This window comes from Hyla sarda, chromosome 7 (genome assembly GCF_029499605.1).
Source record: "Hyla sarda isolate aHylSar1 chromosome 7, aHylSar1.hap1, whole genome shotgun sequence".
In the NCBI taxonomy this organism is placed as follows: domain Eukaryota; kingdom Metazoa; phylum Chordata; class Amphibia; order Anura; family Hylidae; genus Hyla; species Hyla sarda.
This window is the reverse complement of record NC_079195.1, coordinates 67,290,748-67,314,862: the sequence shown is the minus strand read 5'-3', so window position 1 is coordinate 67,314,862 and position 24,115 is coordinate 67,290,748. Positions and strand designations below refer to the sequence as shown.

The window sequence follows — 24,115 nt, the reverse complement described above, 5'->3', positions numbered from 1 at the left end:
GCTGATTCGTGCGGAGGTCACAACGCCCCCTTTCCGGATGATATATCTCCTTTAAGTGATTCACCTCGAAACAGGTCAAGTCCTCTATGTTCCTGTCTTGAGACTGTTTATATGTTCATTTGCACTTTTATATGGATTAAATAAAGCTTCAAAGTTTTATAGTACCGTTGGATTGCTGGATCCTTTTTTTGCTATTGTTTGAAGCCGCTGCAGTTGTGGAGTATCTGTGCACTCCTAGACTCCTCTCTTCCTAGTGAGATTATTGTTTGGCCATGTTTTTTATTTTACTTATGGTACAGTATAATGACAATATATATTCCATGTCAGCACAGGTAAGGGCTATATCATCCAGGCCGCTCGTATCAGCAGCCAAGAGGAGCTTTAGGTATTAAAGTAGTGGAATGTTTAATCTGAGCCCTGAAGTCAGGAGAGGTGAAAAGCAAAGCTCCTGCTGCAAACAGTAAGTCCACTGCTCAAAAAAAATAAAGGGAACACTTTAACACAATGTAACTCCAAGTCAATGACACTTTTGTGAAATCACACTGTCCACTCAGGAAGCAACACTGATTGACAATCAATTTCACATGCTGTTGTGCAAATGGAACAGACAACATGTGGACATTATAGGCAATTAGCCAGACACCCTCAATAAAGGAGTAGTTCTGCAGGTGGGGACCACATACCACTCCTCAGTTCCTATGCTTGTTGGCTGATGTTCTGGTCACTTTTGAATGCTGGCGGTGCTTTCATTCTAGTGGTAGCATGAGACGGAGTCTACAATCCACACAAGTGGCTCAGGTTGTGCAGCTCATCCAGGATGGCACATCAATGCGAGCTGTGGCAAGAAGGTTTGCTGTGTCTGTCAGCGTAGTGTCCAGAGCATGGAGGCGCTACCCAGAGACAGGCCAGTACATCAAGAGACGTGGAGGAGGCCATAGGAGGGCAACAACCCCGCAGCAGAACCGCTACCTCCGCCTTTGTGCAAGGAGGAGCACAGCCAGAGCCCTGCAAAATGACCTCCAGCAGGCCACAAATGTGCATGTGTCCACTCACACAGTCAAAAACAGATTCCATGAGGGTGGTATGAGGGCCCAACGTCCACAGGTGGGGGTTGTGCTTACAGCCCAACACAGTGCAGGACGTTTGGCATTTGCCAGAGAACCCTAAGATTGGCAAATTCGCCACTGGTGCCCTGTACTCCTCACAGATGAAAGCAGGTTCACACTGAGCACATGACAGACATGACAGAGTCTGGAGACGCCATGGAGAACTTTCTGCTGCCTGCATCATCCTCCAGCATGACCGGTTTGGCGGTGGGTCAGTAATGGTGTGGGGTGACATTCCATTCTATGTGCTTGCCAGAGGTAGCCTTACTGCCATTAGGTACCGAGATGAGATCCTCAGACCCCTTGTGAGACCATATGCTGGTGCGGTTGGCCCTAGGTTCCTCCTAATGCTAAACAATGCTAGACCTCATGTGGCTGGAGTGTGTCAGCATTTCCAGCAAGAGGAAGGCATTGATGCTATAGACTGGCCCGCCCGTTCCCCAGACCTGAATCCGATTGAGCACATCTGGGACATCATGTCTCGCTCCATCCACCAACGCCAGGTTGCACCACAGACAGTCCAGGAGTTGGCGGATGCTTTAGTCCAGGTCTGGGAGGACATCCCTCAGGAGACCATCCGCCACCTCATCAGGAGCATGCCCAGACGTTGTAGGGAGGTCATACGGGCACATGGAGGCCACACACTCTACTGAGCCTCATTTTGACTTGTTTTAAGGACATTACATCAAAGCTGTAGTGTGGTTTTCCACTTTGATTTTGAGTGTGACTCCATATCCAGACCTCCATGCGTTGATAAATTTGATTTCCATTGATAATTTTTGTGTGATTTTGTTGTCAGCACATTCATGTAAAGATGTAAAGTATTTTATACGATTAGTTCATTCATTCAGATCTAGGATGTGTTATCTTAGTGTTCCCTTTATTTTTTTTGAGAAGTGAATATTCTGTGCGCAGCTCTTCTGCAGCAGCACATTTTGTTACTACACGGTTAAACTGTGGGCATTGCCAGCCAGACCTGCTATTAATACAGCATAAGTTACAGACTAAGGTTACCCTAGGTCTTGGACCACAGCTAGATATTCTTCAGAAAATGGCACAGTTCCTAGACTGGAACCTGGGCACCAACTTGAAAACCGAGTCATTAATATGTCTATAATAACTATGTCTATGGAATAAAAAAAACATATTTCAGCCAACAGAGGGAGCTATGGTATAGATCTATGGTATCTATTATTGTTTACTAGTGCAAAGGGGGCCTGGTGCTATTGAACAGTGTGCCCCTTTGATTTTTAGTTTATGTAGACCAAGTCTGATAATGGCATTTTCCATTCTCTTCTGTTGGACACTAATGTGCTCCCACCAATAGTCTGAAATCCATTATTTTGTTGGCATACTTTTTCCACACGATGGGGGAATGTATTAATGTTGGTGTAGGCCAGGCCTGAGCAACATACGGTTCATAATTATATTGCTGTGATGTGAAGGAAGGTCCTATTCTAGTAACTACACTAGGAAGTTCCTTGACACCACGGAAAATAGGATCATGTCGCTGCGGCCATGGGGCGGGAATGGCAGTGTCACACTCAGTGTTGGCTATCCCTGCCCTCAATGTCATGGATGGCAGCATTCAATGTCAGTGTGAGTGCTCCATAGGGCAGCAATGTCAGCCTCCTCTTCAGACACCCATGAGGGCATTTGATAAATTTTGCTCAGTTGCACATTTCCTGAAATTTCACTTCAGTACACAATTCCCTACAGTTTCCCTGTTGCAATGTTCTAAATTAGTGCTACAAATATTGCGACTTTTTAACACACACAGCTACAGTTTTTAAAATGTTGCAATTGATAAATTCCTGACTGCAGCCAATCGCTAACCATGCTGCACTACATTTAAACTGTTTGCTTGAGTCTAAATGCATTGCACAAAATTTTGCACTGACTGCAAAAATTTGCAGAGTTTTACCCCAAAAACTGTGTAAAACCAATGATAACCCCCCCCCCCCCCCCCCCCAATAAGAAATGTTAATGCCTGGAGCTAGCCCTGACTGAGGTCAAAGACAATAGTATCAATTTATTCACAATTAACAGTTTTGCATTTTCTCAACACTTTTTTTGGCAAGACCACGTTCTTGGCACACACAAAAAAAAATACTTAAAAGATAGTAACTACAGGAAAGTTAATGGAATCTGTCGTAAAGGGCTTTATATATGCTTTCCCCTTTAGCCTTTGAGCCCATATTACCAAGTTATAACACTGTGTAATGTGCCTCTCTGTGTAATTATCTCTGTGTGATGCTTTGTTCTATTTGCATGCATTGGACTCACAGCCTGAAGTGCCGTAGTGCAAATCTTTGGCCTTTTCCAGCATTCCATGCGACCAGAGATAATATGTCACAAGTCACTTGGTCTCCGTGGGTGTTTTACAGCTTCATGTACGCATCCATACTATTGCCGTAAATTCCTGACAGGCGTAATTTCCAGTCATCCAACCCATGGTCAGGCCTGGACTTGTGTTAATATGAATACATATATACGAGGCTGTAATACACCCATGTAGAGCCTAAGATGTTATAGCTAAGTATATTGTCTTGCTTCTTTGTATCTAGCAGCACTTTTTTATTTGTCTATGTATTTGGCTTTATCACTTAAAGGGGTACTCCCCTGGACTCCCAGCAATCAGACATGTTATCCCCTATCCTCTGGATAGGGGATAACATGTCTAGGGGCGCAGTACCCCTTTAAGTAAACTATATCTATTGTGGGGTCTATTGATTTGTAGAGGTGGAGTTTCCCTTTAAATAAACTATATCTATTGTGGGGTCTATTGATTTGTACAATTTTAAAACCCACTGTAAAACACCCAGACAATGAGATGACAATGTTCTGACAGATTGCAGGAACCCCCTCTGAACATACACTTATCCTATGTATAGTGAAAAGCTCTTAACTGTGAAATTGTACACATTTTTATGCTGTGATCTCCTACTATGGGTGTCCCATCTCCACATTTCCCCTTCCTGTTTGCAGTCATCAGGGGGGATCAAAAAAGCATTACACAATTTGTGTAACTCCCATTGACTTTAATAGTAGCAGTAAAAAATGAAGAAAATTGAACTTTTCAAAGCGCCAGACCCCATCAGGTAGTCAGTCCAACAAAGTGTAGTCCAAGTAGATAAAAATAGCATTTATTTGGAGCACACAACGCATTTCTGGCCCGGAATGGGCCCTTCATCAGGAAAAGGTGCCTATTCCTGGCCAGAAACCCGTTGATATGTGCACCGAATAAACGCTATTTTTATCTAGTTGGTCTACACATTGTTGGACTGACTACATGACGGGGTCTGGCACTTTGAAAAGTTAAATTTTCTTTGTTTTTTCCTGCTACTCCACTACCGAACCAGAAGGCTCCTGGGATCGGGGGAACCAAGCTGCAGGACCCCACTATACTTTATTTACGCTAACAGATGAGTGTTTCTCAGGGTGAGTGTTTCTATCCTATAATAGCACACCTGTGCCTGACATACTTTACCAGGGGCGCTTTCGTGTCTCTTTTCTCTTTTTTCCTCTATTGACTTTAATAGGACTTGCTCAAACAGTGTAGCCCTGCGAGTTATAATATTTGCATATTTCCCACAGTTATCCCTTGCCTTTTTTTATTTCGTACATGTGACTATAGCACAATTGCTTGTAGTCCTATTAGAAAAGGAGTGAACATGTGCTCAATATTTTTGCATCTTATTTCTATTAAAGAAGGAACTACAAAAAAAATTCAAATAAACTGGTGTCAGAAAGATATACAGATTAGTAAATTGTTTCTATTAAAAAAAATCTTAATCCTTCCAGTAGTTATAGGCTGCTTTATGCGCCAGAGAAAGTGCTGTAGTTCTTTCCAGTCTGACCACAGTGCTCTCTGCTGACACTTCTGTCCGTGTCTGGAATTGCCTAGAGCAGGAGCAAATCCCCATAGCAAACCTCGCCTATTGGATTACCATTTTAAAATAGAAGTAATTTGCAAATCTGTACAACTTTCTGGCACCAGTTGATTTATTTAAAAACTTTTTATTTTCCTCCGGTGTACCCTTTTAACTCAAGACTCTAATGAGTGCAACATTGTTATTCTATCACCCACCTATTGCTTTGTTGGACTTTCTTCCCACTTCTCTAAGTAGGCAAATGTAACAAAAGAAATGATAGTATTATGTAACTGAGCTATTCTCCCACGTGCATAGTTCTCTGCCTTCCATGAAAGCCTCTGCCTTCGTTAAAATAGCCTCAGATCTAGAGAGACGTTAATGTCATCATTATTACATCTACAATGTGTTCCCCGGTTCAGCCAAGAGTTCTGCACTATGTGGTTTTGTTTTGAAAATTGATGAACTTTTTGGCTCTTCAGACATAACACAAAACTCCAACAATGTTAACTACAACCAAATGTTTCATGTTGTGCAGCCGCAGCTCTAACCAGATAATCACAGGAATCCAATTAGTCAAGTCACATTGAAATAAATCACAGATTATCCCAGAGTCCTGGAGTCATAGACATGGTTAAAGGGGTACTCCGCCCGTAGACATTTTACCCCCTATCCAAAGATATAGTCACCAGTATACAGTGAAAGGGATACTAGACCCCCTATAATGTAATCCTCGCATTAATGTCGAACACAATCTCTATTGAGGAAATACATAAATCATAAAATTTAACTTTTAATCATCCAGTTAAAATAGGCCTTGGACCGAATGGTCCAAGGCCTATTTTAACTGGATGATTAAAAGTTAAATTTTATGATTTATGCATTTCCTCAATAGAGATTGTGTTCCCCTATCCAAAGAATAAGATGTCTGATCACAGGGGTCCCACCTCTGGGGCACCCCTGCAATCTCAGCTGCAGCACCCCAGACATCCAGTGCACGGCGCAAACTTCGCTTTCTACCAGATGACTGGCGAATCGGGGTGGAGGCCCGGGATGTCACAGTCACGCCCGGCTCGTGACGCCACAGCCATGCCCCCTCAAGGAAAGTCCATGGGAGTCCCATAGACTTGCATTAAGGGGGCGCGAGTGTAACGTCACAAGCTGGGCGTGGCCGACGCACCCGACGCTCTAAACGAACCCTTGGGGCGGCAGGGAGATCGCTCCATGCCCCAGATATCTGGGGTGCCGCAGCTGAGACAAAGGGGTTGTCCAGGATAGTAAAAATGTAGCTGTTTTCTTCCATAAACAGCACCACACCAGTCTTCAGGTTATATGTGGTATTAAAACTTTGCTGTTTTCACTTCAATGGAACCGAGCTGCAATACCAGACACACACGAATAGAACAGGAATGGCACTGTGTCTGGAAGAAAGCAGATATTGTTTTCTAATTCTGGACAGCCCAGTACAACATTTGTCATACATTATTACAGCAATGAGGCTTTTGTTGGGGCCTACTGTATATGATGAATTGAAGATAATTATCAATATTTATTAATTATATAATGATAACAAGGACTAAATGTAAACTGAGGATCCCTGTGTTATGCAGTGTCCCCTAAGCCTCTACTGTACATAAGGCTCTGTGTAGATTGTATATGAGCCTTTTGTCAGTGGTAAAGGTTAGAAAGATTTTGAAACATATAACGTGGAAGGCTCCAATGTATGCCACTATATAGGCATTCAGTGTCATATGTTGCCCATAGGATCCCTGTGAAGTGATCACCTTTATTGGAGAGCACAGTGTCATATACCTTTCTATACAGTTATAAAAGGGGTCGGCCAACGGCTACCACCCCATTGGTTACCTAGGCACTCATTTGGCCTCTGTCAGATATAAGGTTTCCTATAGATAAAAGGATATTCCAGGATTTTTTTTATTTGACTATGCTACAGGGGCTGTAAAGTTAGCGTAGTCCATAATATAGTGTCTGTACCTGTGTGTGACGGTTTTCTCACAATTCTTCTGTGATTTTCACCCCAATATTTATTTTTACCAGCATTCAAAATGACTGTTGTCTCAGATTTTTCCCAGGTTGCAATGCGGCCGAGACCTGACTCACTAGTCAGCTGATGACAGGGAGCCTGTCTGCTTCAATGGGTGGAGGGATCGCTTGGTGGGAGAGAGATCAATCTGCAACTAATGCAACAGCTGTAGGCACCCTGATTGAAAACCACAGGTCTTTTGAATGGATGCAGCTAATTTATGTTTCAATGGGTGGGGTGGCTGATGTGTGGGAGGGAGTAAAATGGAATTGTGGGATTTGTAGTAAAAAAAAGAAAAGTCAAACAGGAAATACCAGTTTACAAAAAGCTAGCCACAATCTTATGGTAATCTCACAACATAGCCATTTAGCCACAAGACAAGCGCAGATGCTTTCTAAGCATGTCCATTACTGCCTGCCAGGTACGTACTAAAATCACCTTATGGTGGATAACCTCTTTAATGTATAAGCCAGCAGCCCATTTTTGTGTATATGCTAAATGTATGGTTCAAATGTTGTGTGCACATTTCTGCCCATAATGTTTCATTAAAGGATTATTCCTATTAGGATGGGGATAACAATCTGATTGGTGGAGGTCTACTGGGGGTTCACTTATTCTTTAAAGAAGTTTTCTAAGCTAAAACTTTTAACCCCCGCTGTGCCCGGGCTGTAAAACTATACATAATAAACTTTCACTTACCTGCCTATGATCCCCCGTTGTTCCGATATCGCCGTCCCATTCTCCGGTCCCCGTCTCTTCCACTTCCTGCGGGTCAGTGACTTCACTCTGCGCTCAGCCAGTCAGCGGCTGCGACGGGACATTGCTGCGGCCGCTGATAGGCTGAGCGCAGAGTGAAGTCACAGACCCGCAGGAAGTGGAAGGGACCGGAGCACGGGCGGCGATATCGGAACAATGGGGCATCGTAGGCATGTAAGTGAAAGTTTATTATGTATAGTTTTACAGCCCGGGCACAGTGGGGGTTAAAAGTTTTAGCTTAGAGAACTCCTTTAACGATCTGGGCAATACTAGGACGCCTCATATATAATAAATAGAGTATTGGCATTGCATATATATGTGGGCTTCATTCATTCTGGAGGACATTTCTCCTCCGTTTTTTTATCTTAATTGGTGGTCATCCCAGCACTTGTCCCCACACTAATAATTTTGTTATCCCCTATCCTGTGGATAGGGGATAACTTCTTGAGATGGACTATCTCAAGTTAAAGGGGTCATCCAGGATTAGAAAATCCTGAGCTGCAATACCACCCATAAACTGAGGACAACTGAGAGGCGCTGTTTATGAAATAAAACTATGTTTTTCTACTCCTGGATAACCCCTTGAATATATTATATCATTATTCCTTAACAGGCAGAGTTGCAGTGTGATGTCGCACATTATTATTATTTAGCAAATAAAAAATGTAATTGAGAACAAAATGCATATATATATATATATATATATATATATATATATATATTTTAACCTTCAAATGCTTTCTGATGTCTACCTACAGCATTCACCAGCTGTGTCACAGCTGGCACATGAGACGTAACGTCACGCTCCACCCCCCATCCCCCTCCATTCATGTCTTTGGGAGGGGGCATGACAGCCATCATGTCCCCTCCTATAGGCAGGAATGAACATGGCGGCCCGCTCCCATAGACCTGAATGGAGGGAGCGGGACATGATGTCACAAGAGCGTGGCGTGACCTTTGGATAGGGGATAAGATGTCTCTGGGTGAAGTACCCCTTTAATACAATCCTTTCAATTTACAGAGGTAGATTCACAATGGACCGAGTTAAGAAAATATTATAAACCATTTGACTTTTATTAGAGATGATGTTTCACCATGGGCTCTTGTTATGTTTAATCTTATTACTAGCTGAGTACCCGGCGTTGCCTGGTTTTTCCTTCCTCATCCTTGTTGGGGAGGAAAATCAACAGAGGAGGAAGCTTTTGACTTCATATTCCATCCCCATATATTGTTGTCATATCCCAACCCCATATCCCGTCCTCATATCCCGACCTCCTATCTCCACCTCCTATCCTGACCTCCTAACTCGACCTCCTATCCCCTCCTCCTATCCCCTCCTCCTATCCCCTCCTCCTATCCCGACCTCCTATCCCGTCCTCTTATCCCCGACCTCCTAACTCGACCTCCTATCCCAACCTTCTATCTGGACCTCCTATCCCGTCCTCCTATCCCGTCCTCTTATCCCCGACCTCCTAACTCGACCTCCTATCCCACCCGCCTAACCCAACCTCCTATCCCCTCCTCCTATCCCGACCTCCTATCCCGACCTCCTATGCCATCCTCTTATCCCCGACCTCCTAACTCGACCTCCTATCTGGACCTCCTATCTGGACCTCCTATCCCGTCCTCCTATCCCGTCCTCCTATCCCATCCTCCTATCCCGTCCTCCTATCTCCACCTCCTATCCCGTCCTCATATCCTGACCTCCTAACCCACCCTCCTATCCCAACCACCTATCCCCTCCTCCTATCCCCTCCTCCTATCCCGACCTCCTATCCCGACCTCCTATCCCGACCTCCTATCCAGTCCTCCTATCTCGACCTCCTATCCCATCCTCCTATCTCTGCCTCCTATCCTGTCCTCTTATCCAGTCCTCATATCCCGACCTCCTAACTCGAACTCCTATCTCGACCTCCTATCTCGACCTCCTATCCCGACCTCCTATCCCGACCTCCTATCCCGACCTCCTATCTCGACCTCCTATCCCGTCCTCCTATCTTGACCTCCTATCCCAACCTCCTATCCTGTCCTCCTATCCCGTCCTCCTATTCCGACCACCTATCTCGATCTCCTATCCAGTCCTCAAATCCCGTCCTCATATCCCGACCTCCTAACGACCTCCTATCCTGACCTTATATCCCGACCCGTATTATGTGCACCAGGTATTGAAATATCTCCAGCCATACAGAAATTATGTGGGAACATACATTTCCCATTGATTTGCATGGGACTTTAAACAAAAACCCCCACCCTCACAAATGGGGGTGGTTCAGGGTTAAATTAACTATCCTATATTTTAAGTGGACATATAAGTAACACGTGACCAAGTATTATCGAAATATCTCCAGCCGTTTGGAAGTTATGCAGTAACATATATTTCCCATAGAGTTGTATAGGACTTTAAACATAAACCCCGCCCCTGGCAAATGGGGGTGAGTAAGGGTTAAATTACCTATCCTATGTTTGTTGTTGACATATAAGTAACATGTGTGCCAGGTTTCATGTTAATATCTTTAGCCGTTTGGAAGTTTTTGTGGAACATACACACATACATACATACATACACACATACACACACACATTGGGGGACATGTATCAAAGATTTTACCCCTGTTTTGTGTGTATTTTTTTGCGCAAAATTTTGCGCAAGCCCTTTTTTTGCGCAATTTTTTTGCGCACGTTTTGGTAGAGCATGTCCTCCAGATGTGGCTGAATCAGGGTACCTTGGAGTGACATCTATAGTACACATGGATTTATTAACTGCGTACTTTTTTTTTACACCAAAAATTTTGCCGCAAGAGCTGTTTTTTTTGCGCAAATATAAGCCATCTTGGACTTAACGTAGCAAGATGCTCTAAATCATTGATTCTATTTTCCAAAGAGTGGATTTAGGAGATTACTATATTTACCCGCAATTTATGAAGCTCATTGCACTTGATTGATAAATTTAGCTCTTCTGCACATAATTTAGAATTCGGGAAAAGGGGTAAAATGCTTCTACCATACACAAATAATGATACATGTCCCCCATTGAGTTTTATAGATATAGATTTATTGCTTTTGTCTACAATTAGTGCTTGAATGTAGTGTTTAACTTTTGCTTTATTTCTGACAATTCTGGCTAAGGAAACAGTTCAGATTACAGGTCAGCTTAATCTCAGTTTTTTTACCTAAAACATCTGGACAGAAAATCAAATAAAAGATACTAAAAATGGTAAAACTGGAAATCAGATTCCCCAACCCACCACACATCAGTTCAATACTTACAATTGAATCAAAGATTTTAACCCTCGAAAAGCATTTCTTGAGATTGATTTTATTTTGTTGTTTTCTATGAACCTGAAAAGACACATAAGAAGATCGGTTACGGGGGAGAACATGGCATTTTTTCACATAAATCCCATATGGAATAAATGGTATAGTAATGTCCCCTGCACACAAAACATTTACAGCACTGGCTTTATGAATGAATGGTTCATTAACTTCAGCTCTAAAAGATAATAGGGAAAGCCTAGGGAACACTTACCCTCTGGTCACAATCAATGTCTAACACCACCCCCACCCATTACCACCCTGCGTCCTGCATTCACACAAATGGACGTCAAGTCTTTTGCCATCATTAGCCTTTTTGCATGTTCTAAATGAGAATGACAGAGACTCAAGGGTTAAGAATTATAGTCAACCACAGGGGCACCGTAGTCTGATATATGAGCATGCAAAGAACAGGGAGCCAGGGACCATGCATCATAATAGAAATTCCCCAATATGAACACAACATAACTCAGACAAGAGCACTGGAGTCATCTATATGAGACATGACACAGACAGGAATAGAATTAGCAGGAGCACATCCACAATGGTTTGTTCTACAGGAAATTTCCAATACAAATTACAGAGTCTGATAGAAGAAAAGCTAAGGTGAGCAACAACCGAAATGTGGGACCATTGTTCACACCATCTGTGTCTATGACTATGTACGCACAATAAACGGGATTACTGCACTTGATCCATGTTGGATTTGCTTTTCTTCTATCTGACGACTGAGTGGTGTCCTGCACTGTCCAAGCAGAAATTAGGAATAACTGGGGGTGAGCTGATAACCACTGTAGATTTTGGAGGTTACGGTGTCTGCTCTGAATAAAAAATTTAAAGGGGTACTCCACTCCAGGAAAGTACACGCACACACACACATATATATATATATATATATATATATATATATATATATATATATATATATTTGCATGGCTCCTGTGGCCCCTGTTATCTTCTCTGGAGGATTGATTTTCTTTACTATCCTTCCTTCCCCTTGTCTACATCTCCCAGCAATGATTACAGCTCTCCTCTGCCAGCCAGCTCACTCAGCTCTGAGAGCAGCCCCCACCCTCCTACTCTGAACAGCAGAGAGAGGTTCAGTGTCTGAGTGGCTAAGGCTGCACACACCTCTCAGTTCTCAGCACTAAAGTGAGCAGGACTTATCAGTGCAGGGCAGAAACAACATGGTCTGTGTATTTCAGGAGGGTGGGGACTGCTTTCAGAGAGGGATTTGGACAGAGACAGAGTGGATAGTTGGATGATGTCATCCCCTCACTTCATGCATGTATGTGACAACCAAAGAGGAGAAATTGCTCTATATACAGTAGCTCATGAATTAATGTAATAGGTTGATGAGAGGGAAAGGATGGACTATGGGTTTAGTTCCCCGGAGTACCCCTTTAAAGAGCAGTGATGAATAAGACATAAAAAGTGGATGTAGTCCTGCTGTTCTCTCAGCAAATAGTGCTGTTTTTATGAGTTATAATGAAAGCGATGGATTGGTGCTTATACTTACAAGTACTCTAGGTGAGGAAGACCAGTAAATGCATCATCACTGATTGCATCAAAAGTGTTTGAGGTGAACAGTCTGCGTAAGTATAACACACAATTAGGACACAAAGAGAAAGTGATTGGTTTAAAAATGAAATCAAAATTTGCTGAAAACTAGGAGTATCCTGTCACACAAACGGTTAAAGGGAAGGTAAGGTTAATGTATTAGACTATGGGGGGATTTATCAAAACTTGTTTAAGGCTGGGTTCACACTACGTTTTGTCCCATACGGGAGCGCATACGGCAGGGGGGAGCTAAAAGCTCGCGCTCCCGTATGTCACCGTATGCGCTCCCGTATGTCATTCATTTCAATGAGCCGACCGGAGTGAAACGTTCGGTCCGGTCGGCTCATTTTTGCGCCGTATGCGCTTTTACAACCGGACCTAAAACCGTGGTTGACCACAGTTTTAGGTCCGGTTGTAAAAGCGCATACGGCGCAAAAATGAGCCGACCGGACCGAACGTTTCACTCCGGTCGGCTCATTGAAATTAATGACATACGGGAGCGCATACGGTCACATACGGGAGCGCGAGCTTTTAGCTCCCCCCTGCCGTATGCGCTCCCATATGGGAGAAAACGTAGTGTGAACCCAGCCTCAGAGAAGAGTGGTGCAGTTGCCTATAGCAACCAATAACATTGCCGAAAAATAAAAGAAGTTATCTGATTGGTTGCTATGAGCAACTGCACCCATCTTCCTCTACACAGGTTTTGAGAAATCTCCCCACATTTGTTACATCTCTCGGGAAGGGGGTTTAGGGATAATAGTCAAATATTATCTCATTGCTTCGAACGTCACTTTTGTTATTGGTATAGCCTATTGTTGACGCACTGTACCTCTATGTCATCTGGCCTATCGTGATGGCCCAGTACGGGAGTTGTTACCCCGTACCCTTGCTGCCTCCCTGCAGTGCCCACTGCCCCCTGTCACGTACTGTAATTGTATATTATTCCCTATGTGATGTATATAAGAATGTTGTATCTTTAAGAAAGGTTAACATGTGATCAAAAGTTGTCATGTGAGCTGTCACGTGATTGTTACCCAGGAGGTATCAGTGACCAGGTGACTTAAGAATGACCAAAGGGATCCCACCAGAGTCTCCCCCATAAAATCCCTGGGAGGAGTCTCTTCTCTCTCTTTCTGCTAAGCTGAGGTCCCGTGCAGTCGAGTCTAGGAGTGTGTCTGGAGTCATAGGAGGCCTCAAGTCAAGTCTGCAGCCACAAGTTACAAGTAAGCCACAGTTGCAGCATTGTCAGTCACAAGTCAGTCAAGTCAAAGTCATTTGTCAAGTCAGAGTGGCCTGCACTAAATTGTCCTGTTCTACTACAAGTCCAAGCAAGCCCTTAAGATCTCTGAAGTCACTGGTCACCTCCGTGGGCCTGGCTACACTGTTTAGACTGTACCATCTGTCACTCAGTAAAGCTACCGTTATCTGTAACTTGGCGTTAGAGTCATTATTGCCCCCATGCTTAGCCCACGATCCAGCAGTATACCTTGGGTGGTATTGAGGATAAACCATGCCCTGGCATCACAAATACAAGGCATTAATGCCATCTGCCCCTAGGGTAATCTACATTACTTTAGCATTAGTCATGTGTTGTCAGATTATTGCATTGTCCCTGTACTGAGACATCATGTGAACATTATAATAGCCTGTGGCATTTAAATGGGCACTGTCAGATACAAAAACTTTTGATATGTTGTATATGAATTTGCAATTGCTTTCATTAGAAAATGTTCAGTATTTCATACTGAAAGAGCCAGTAAAACAACTGCCCCCCTGCCTGCTTGGACACATACTAGTCCTGTTGTGTCCATGCGTCATCACCTATGTCATGGACACACTTCCTTGATTGACAGCTGTGACTGCAGGGCTCATAGCTGGAGGAAAAATCCTCCCACTGTCAGCTTGTGTCCCGCTACTGTCAGTGAGCACAAGCTGGGAGTTGTAGTTTTGCTAATGCTAGGGGAGATGTGAGCAGACAGCATACTGAGGGAGGGGGCGGAGACCTGCACAGTGAGGCCACGCCCCCTCCCTTTGAGAGGAATTCAGACTAGTGAGCTAAACTAAAAGTGTAATAAAAAAATAAATAAAGGTGCTAGACACATAAAAATTAGATGAACATGGTCAGGATTAGGTACTGAATGATATATATAACAAAAATGTTTTTTGTTGGATCGGGTACGCTTTAATCTATTTTTTTCCTGCAATGAGTAGTCTTATGTTGATCTTTCTATGCATGCCATCACTGTGACATCACTGTGTATTATCCCTGTACTGTGACATCATAGTGTATATTATCCCTGCACTGTGACATCACTGTGTGTATTATCCCTGTACTGTGACATCACTATGTATTATCCCTGTACTGTGACATCACTGTGTGTATTATCCCTGTACTGTGACATCACTGTGTGTATTATCCCTGTACTGTGACATCACTGTGTATATTATCCCTGCACTGTGACATCACTGTGTGTATTATCCCTGTACTGTGACATCACTATGTATTATCCCTGTACTGTGACATCACTGTGTATATTATCCCTGTACTATGACATCACTGTGTGTATTATCCCTGTACTGTGACATCACTGTGTGTATTATCCCTGTACTGTGACATCACGGTGTATATTATCCCTGTACTGTGACATCACTGTGTGTATTATCCCTGTACTGTGACATCACTGTGTATTATCCCTGTACTGTGAAATCACTGTGTGTATTATCCCTGTACTGTGACATCACTGTGTTTATTTTCCCTGTACTGTGACATCCCTGTGTGTATTATCCCTGTACTGTGACATCACTGTGTATATTATCCCTGTACTGTGACATCACTGTTTGTATTATCCCTGTACTGTGACATCACTGTGTGTATTATCCCTGTACTGTGACATCACTGTGTATATTATCCCTGTACTGTGATATCACTGTGTGTATTATCCCTGTACTGTGACATCACTGTGTGTATTATCCCTGTACTGTGACATCACTGTGTATTATCCCTGTACTGTGAAATCACTGTGTGTATTATCCCTGTACTGTGACATCACTGTGTTTATTTTCCCTGTACTGTGACATCCCTGTGTGTATTATCCCTGTATTGTGACATCACTGTGTTTATTATCCCTGTATTGTGACATCACTGTGTTTATTATCCCTGTACTGTGACATCACTGTGTATGATCCCTGTACTGTGATATCACTGTGTGTATTATCCCTGTACTATGACATCACTGTGTGTATTATCCCTGTACTGTGACATCACTGTATATTATCCCTGTACTGTGACATCACTGTGTATTATCCCTGTACTTTGACATCACTGTGTGTATTATTCCTGTACTGTGACATCACTGTGTATGATCCCTGTACTGTGACATCACTGTGTGTATTATCCCTGTACGGTGACATCACTGTATATTATCCCTGTACTGTGACATAACTGTGTGTATTATCCCTGTACTGTGACATCACTGTATGTATTATCACTGTACTGTGACATCACTGTGTATTTTATTCCTGTACTGTGACATCACTGTGTGTGTTATCCCTGTACTGTGACATCACTGTGTGAATTGACCTGTACTGTGACATCACTGTGTGTATTATCCCTGTACTGTGACATCACTGTATATTATCCCTGTACTGTGACATCACTGTGTATTATCCCTGTAATGTGACATCACTGTGTATTATCCCTGTACTGTGACATCACTGTGTATTTTATTCCTGTTCTGTGACATCACTGTGTATATTATCCCTGTACTGTGACATCACTGTGTGTATTATCCCTGTACTGTGACATCACTGTGTGTATTATCCCTGTACCGTGACATCACTGTGTGTATTATCCCTGTACAGTGACATCACTGTGTATTATCCCTGTACTGTGACATCGCTGTGTATTATCCCTGTACTGTGATATCACTGTGTATATTATCCCTGTACTGTGACATCACTGTGTGTATTATCCCTGTACTGTGACATCACTGTGTATATTATCCCTGTACTGTGACATCACTGTGTGTATTATCCCTGTACTGTGACATCACTGTGTATTATCCCTGTACTGTGACATCGCTGTGTATTATCCCTGTACTGTGACATCACTGTGTGTATTATCCCTGTACTGTGACATCACTGTGTATTATCCCTGTACTGTGACATCACTGTGTATTATCCCTGTACTGTGACATCACTGTGTTTTTTATGTAGCCATTTCTGAATGAAGACTGCTGGGAATTATGAGCTATCACTGCTCACAGACTGCAGCCATGGCATACTACAAATGTAGGCAGCCCACATGCTGCCATATAGTGTCTTACTTTAGTACAGGGTTTCCCAACCAGGGTGCCTCCAGCTGTTGCAAAATTACAATTCCCATCATATCAGGACAGCCTTTCCAGTGTGCCTCCAGCTGTTGCTAAACTACAACTCCGAGCAGACATGTTGGGAGTTGTAGTTTTGCAACAGCTGAAAGCATCCTGGTTAGGAAACACTGCTTTAGAGTAATCCATAAAGATGGAAGTTTCATGTTCTCTTTTTGCCAGGCTTATTAGTGGAGATTTAGTATTGTGTGTTTAGCTGCCCACGTTTTAAAAACTATCCTACTAGGCTTAAGTTATGTGCATGTGCACCAAATTTATCAAAAGTTGCACACGGTCTGATTAATTTGGTGCACGTGCACATGTGTGGGATATTTGCTTCTGTGTAGTTGTTGTCAGCAAAAAGTAAAAAAAATTGCAACATTTGGAGCCCTCTGAGACAAAATGTGACATATGAAGAAAAGTCGCACATGATATATTCAGAACCACTTTAAAGTAAAAAGGCACAATCGTTCATGTAAGCAAGTTTGGTAAAAATCACTTCAGGACAAAAATTCTCAATTAAAACTAAATTCTCAATTAAAACCAAGTGCCAAGTGTGCACCTTTTTTACACACCAAAAGCCATATAAAATGTTTGATCAATTCCCCATTGACTTCCTGTAAACCATCCATAGCATGCATGTGTATGTCATGTGAGTAAGGACAGAAACCAATGTGAGTCATTCAGATATGGATGAAAGATTACAAGATATGTTGCCACTATAAATAACATAAAATATTTTTTTATTATTTGTATTACTTTTTTTTCCACTAATCAATTATTTGATTCGTCTGAAGGTGGCGCTGTTGCTATTGGTGTACAAAAAAACAAAACATTGCAATAATTCCCTAAAGCACGAGTTGCACTAATAGAAGAAGTTTCAGTAACATTTTGACATATTGTAAATTGCAGGCTTCGAGAATATTTCAATTATCTTCACTGACAGAACGATCCAATACATGTATTCTATTGTAAAGAGAGCAGTAGATCAAGAGATGCTATGTGTCTATAGTATGATGGGAGGTAATGGCACAGAGAAAAAACAGGAGACACATTTCTATTGTTACTCACGAAACCTTAGTGTTGAGACTGCAAAATAGTGCGAGCTAAGAGCACAAAAACAAAGACAGGGGTGCACAATGAGAAAAAGACCATGTTGAGCCAATAAAATAAAGAAGGCATAACAGCATTGGCACTCACCCATTAAAATGTATATTGTAAAAGCTTACAGTTTAATGGGTGAGTGCCAACGCTGTTCTACCTTCTTTATTGTGTTGGTTTTACAGTCTGCAATGTAGGTTTGTACATCCTGTGTTGGATGGACAGTGACAATGAGCACTGTGTCCTAACCATGAGCGGTATTCTGCTTTCCATCATTAGCTCCCATAGTACTGTTATTTTACACAAGGCCCACATGCCTAAACCCCATTACTAAGCTGTGGGAATTAGCAGCCCCAGTACCACAGACTACAGCCAGAGGTAAAATTCAATAGTATATGTAGGCCATTCAGTAGTACATGTAGGCCATTAGATACTACAGAAAATCTCCCTATTTAGGGGGGGGGGGTCTGAGTGGGTTACTCCTGGCTATGATGTCTATAGGCCCTAATAGGGCTTATGGTCAGGGTTCTCTTGTTGAGATAACCCTTTAACTTCAATAAACCATAAGCCTCAGATGTCCAGAAAGATCATTCAAGTTTCCAACTAAACATATAAAATTATAAAATATTCTATAAATGAAAAGATATGACTACTGGGCATGACACCACTTAAAGGAAAATGATCAGCCTGTTCCCCCACACTAAACCTAATACACTGGGTTATAGTGTGGATCAACAGGAATCCAACGAGAAGTCACTGATTAAAATACGTACCTTAGGTCTAGAGATATGTCCCCCCATAGATCCACTGCTATATTTTGGGAATTGTGTGCTGGAGGCGGGGCCCAGACGGCTTAATTTACATATTCATTGTCTGTGACTCGTAGATTACATGAGCGATCTGCTCTTTGTAGCGCTCACGTTACCAGCGACTCCACGTCTCTAGGACGTGGAGTCACAGACAATAAATATGTAAATTAAGCCGTCGGGGTCATGCCTCCAGCACGCAATTCCCGGATATAGCAGTGGATCGATAGGGTGACATATCTCCTGACCTAACTCTTAAAGGACTTTCCTTCTCACATTCTAAAAATCATAACACTTTGAGTTTTTCACATACAGACCTTTATGAGGGCTTGATTTTTGCACCATCAATTTTGCTTTGTAATGACGACATTAATTTTACCACAAAATCTACGGAGAAACCCATAAAAATTATTTGTGGAACAAAAAAAAATAAAAAATAAAAAATCTTGTAATATTTGGCGGCTTCTGTTTGCCCACAGTGCACTTTTTTCGGTAAAATGACACCATAACTTTACTGCATAGGTCTATACGATTAAAATGATGCCCAATTTATATAGGTTTTATTTCTGTAAAAAAAAACGTATAACTTTTTGCATGAAAATTTGTATGTTTAAAATTGTCCTCTTCTGACTCTTATAACTTTTTTATTTTTCCATATACAGGAATGTGTGAGGGCTCATTTTTTTGCGCTGTGATCTGTAGTTTTTATATCATTTTTGTTTTGAGGGGACTTTTTGATCACTTTTTTAGGGTATATTAAGTGGTATTTTTTTACGTGTACGCCATTGAACATGCGGTTTAATTAATGTTATATTTTTATAGTTCAGACATTTAAGCATGCGGAAATACCACATATTTATTATATATATAATATTATTTATTTTATTTTTTTATGGGAAAAGAGGGGTGATTTAAACTTTTATTAGGGAAGGGGTTAATTCACATTTATTAACCTTTTATTTTTTTTTACACTATTGTTTATAGGGGATAGTCCATAGGGGACTATTACATGCAATCCTTGGATTGCATACACTGTTCAGTGCTATGCCATAGCATAGCATTGATCAGCGTTATCGGTGTTCTGATGCTCCAGAATGCCATGGCTGGCTAGAGCATCAGATCATCGATAGGACGGTGAGGAGGTAGGTAAGGGCCCTCCCACCCTCCTCTTAGCTGATCGTTTTTACTGTGGTGGTCCCAATCAGCTCTGCTGAACAGCTGGGACTGTTTTACTTTCATTTTAGGCACCGCAATCAACTTACGATCGGTGATGGCCAGCATTAGACATGGGTCCCATCGGCTGAGAGCCACCGGGATAACTCCGCTGTGATGCGGGGTGAACTCCCGAGCCAGCATCATAGATGGGGAGCAGGCACAGGGCATACAAGTACGCCCTGCATCCTTAAGGAGTTAAGATATGTATTTTAGTGAGTGATCCCTCGTCAGACTCCTGTTCACCCACACTATAACCCAGTGTATTGGGTTTTGTGTAGGTGAACAGGCTGACCGTTCTCCTTTGCTGCTCAATATGCTGAAAAACGCCAAAAAAAGAGGGAAAAAAACACCAAAAGGATAAAAATAACGCCAAACTGAAAAATGCTAAGTGGAAAAAGAATTTTGCGATCTCTCATTGATTTACAGCTAACATCTGGCCGTAGCACAAAAAAAACAAGTGGAAACTTAGCCTCACACTGATGTTGCCCACTCTGCACTGCACCCACTCAGTCCAGAATATAGTACAAAATTCTCACTCCTACCTACAAAGCTCTCCACAGTGCTGCACCTTCTCCCTCATCTCTGTCTACCATCCTACACGTCCTCTTCCCTCTGCTAATGATCTAAACCTAATTTCTCCAAGACTATGCATTCTCTGGAATATGATATCCCGAACCCTCAGATTTATACCCAACATCTACAATTTTAAACGTTCCGTAAAGGCACATGTCTTCAATCAGGCCTCAGTCTCCCCTACTATAATTTTGCCGTGTCTCTCCCTACGCTCTGTGCATTTTAAACAGTCAGAGATTGGCTGGTGACTGGTTCACCCACCTTAATGTAATCTATCAAATTCATAAAACGTGGCTGGACCCTTGTATATGGAGCACCTTCTACCTTTTCTGTCTCAACCCCATCCCTCATTGACTATAAACTCATGTGATCAGGGCCCTCACTCCTCTCGTTGGAATAATATGTGTGTAATATTTTAATATCTGATATTTGTCCTTATTTGTACCTCAAAATAATTTAGTGCTGTGGAATTCGTTTGCGCTATGTATATAATAATATTATTGTGAAGTGGATGCAGTGCTGGCATAGTCCCTTAGACAGGGGACCAGGAATACTATTAGGCAGGCGATAAGAAGTGAAGGAGATGCAATGCCAAATCTCTTCTAAAGTAGTCAAAAGACATGATATAGATAATGATGAAATACCATAGAAAAGACCAAATAAGGTAGTTCTACTCTGATATAACCATGAATTACTTTCCCCTCCCTTAATTCAACAGAGGAGAAGGTATGTGCGTGGCAGGTGGCTTGGTCATTTAGGTGGTCTTTGCACCCCAAACCCAGGGCAATAATGAGATGATGCACCCTAAGTGGATTGTAATACAAAATAGACAAAAATACAAAAATTGTAATAAAAAATAGATTGGATAGTCTTTCTGAATTAGAGACACCACAGATGGTAAATTTACAAGACGCACATTCACGAGTCCTTTCAAGCTATGATTGTGTGTACATAATCCCCATTCCGTATATATCTGCCATTCAAAAATGTGGGCAAGCTAGAATATACCCGAGATGGCCGTCATGGCAACTTTATTTGTGTTTTTTTTTTTAGTATTGTCACAGTAGGAAATATAAAAGGTTGCTAGTGCTACTGTTTGGCAGCTGAATAGTTGCTATGTAGCAGCTAAAGTTTAGTCTACCCTACCTGTGTTATCACTACTGAACTTTTTTAGCCTTGTTATACTATAAACAGACATTATACTGTACAAAACCCAGCTGTGCAGTGTTACCAGACCACTGTCTATAGAATGGATCTATTAAACACTGAGATCCTACACATTCATATAAGGAAGGAATGTTTTATGATGAAAAAGTTCTATATGTACTATTTGACCATTTCCAATAATTACAATATTGTTCAACCAAATGAACAAAAACAGCAACTATTTCAACTATACTTATATGAGTTGTACACGTATAAATTATGAGGGTCTTTGTCTGGCCATCCTGCTATGGCACTCTACCACAATCTGCCCTACATATACAATACTTGCAGGGTTACGCCTGCCACTTTGCATAGGACTTGCCCTGATTTTAGCCACTACATTGCTACCTTGTGCAGAAACACATCCACCATCAGCTGCAAGTATACAACGTTCACCTTGCATATACTAAGAGCAATACTGGAGTACCGCAACAGAGGGGCAAACACAATTCCAGTCCAAGGCCTTATGAAACACACAATTTGCCACCAAGCATAACTGGGTCTTAGTGCAAAATCTGTAACAGGGCCCCCACCTACCAAATGTTATTTTCATGACTGGGGTCTCCTTATGTGGCAGTAGGACCTTTGGGGCCCCCAAAGCTTCAGAGCCTGGGTGCACCTGCTTAATCTACACCCCTATAGTTATACTCCATTTGTAATAAAAACACATCAGTAGTTGAACTTTTCAGTACAAGATGAAGGATACATGCAGAACACACACCGAACATTTCTTCCTGACTTTTGCGCAGTCCACTCATACTGTTAGCTTGGGGAAATAGGCCTGTCAGTAGGCCTTAGGCCGCCTTGTACTCAGTCAACACTGTAAAGACAAATTTCTGTCTCTGTTACCAGTCCTTAGGCTTGTCTTAGCCCTGCTGCTCAGTAGCCCACACTACAGCCCCTCAGACACTCCATGCGACTACTATCACACACTCAGACTCAGTTCCTCTTTACTTCACCTAATATGCCTTCTATTGGTCCCTCTCTCTCTAATGTATTACTATGTCGCAACTCTCTGCAGAATCTAACTGCCCCCAACATTAGTATCAGGCCATGCAGAGTGCCAGTCCGATGCCAGACGTCTCCTCCTGCAATCTGTCCACCAGAGCAGTATACCTCCTGGTCATCACCAACCCTAATAGGGCTTGGGAGCACTGCCAAATGCAACCATCTGCTGGACAATGTACAGCTGATCATAGAGCGTTCCACTGTTGGAAGCCCCAGTGTTCAATTCTCCTGCAGCGCCACCAAAGAGAAAATAAAGCATTACACAGTTCTTATTAAAATCATTAGGCCATCAATATAAACTATGGATGTGTTTAGTCCTCCAGATTAAGAGATGCTCTTTGTATCTACCCACCAACCAGGCTAATAGATAGGGGAGCCTCTTTATTTCCTAATGTCATCTTTAAAAAGGGGTTTATTCAATCACGACATCCCCTTTAAGATCCATTTAATCAGACTGAAGTCATTTAAGCAGATTGGTTGCCATGGATACACTACCTTCTAACTATGGTGTTTTATGTGAGGTTGCTAGGCAGCTCTTCCCTCGGCAATAACAGATTACTATGGCCAAATTTATACTGGCACTGGAGTGAGCTGGCTTGGCAGTACCACACCTTTCTCTACCTGCAGAATTCTCTTCCATCAATATTGAGTGAACATTGGAAGCATATGACGAATACTTCCGGGGATCTAGGACATGTCTGTCTTGTTCTCGCTGCTGTACAGTCTCTTCTTGCTTTTTCATGCTGTGCTTTCTAATCGCCCCGGCAGCTGCCTAGCAACAGTCTCCAAATGTTAGGAAATTTACAGCACAATCGAGATGTTATCCTGAAGCCACAACATGCTGCACACGGAGATTACTCCTGACTGCGGTAGAGCTGCGTGTCTCACTGCACTAATACAATTGTTTGACCCCAGGAGTTTGAAAGAACATGAATCATCTTTATGGAAGACGACCAGACAATATATGAGATGGTGGGCTATTCAGATATGACAGCTTCTTTATTGGCAACATTTACCTATGGTTTTACATTAAAAAAACAAGACCAAAAGAATCAAAAGAATTATCTGACACTTAAAAAACTGTCTTATGGCATATGATGTCTTACTTAAAGGGGTACTCTGCCGCTCAGCGTTTTGAACAAACTGTTCTAAATGCTGGAGCCGGCACTGGGAGTTCGTGACGTCATAG

At 42.2% G+C, this 24,115-nt stretch overlaps 1 protein-coding gene across 2 annotated transcripts in view; it reads right to left on the bottom strand.

The window, feature by feature from the left end:
• LGI1 (leucine rich glioma inactivated 1) overlaps positions 1–24,115 on the bottom strand; it is a 92,526-nt gene that overhangs the window by 37,106 nt on the left and 31,305 nt on the right. The window contains exons 3-4 of one of the 2 annotated variants that reach the window (XM_056529457.1): positions 12,610–12,681; positions 11,046–11,117 (exon numbers count right to left, since the gene is read on the bottom strand). In XM_056529457.1, the coding sequence (XP_056385432.1) occupies positions 11,046–11,117; positions 12,610–12,681 (144 nt within the window). The remainder of the gene's footprint in view (positions 1–11,045; positions 11,118–12,609; positions 12,682–24,115) is intronic. The other variant, XM_056529458.1, reaches the window with a different exon arrangement.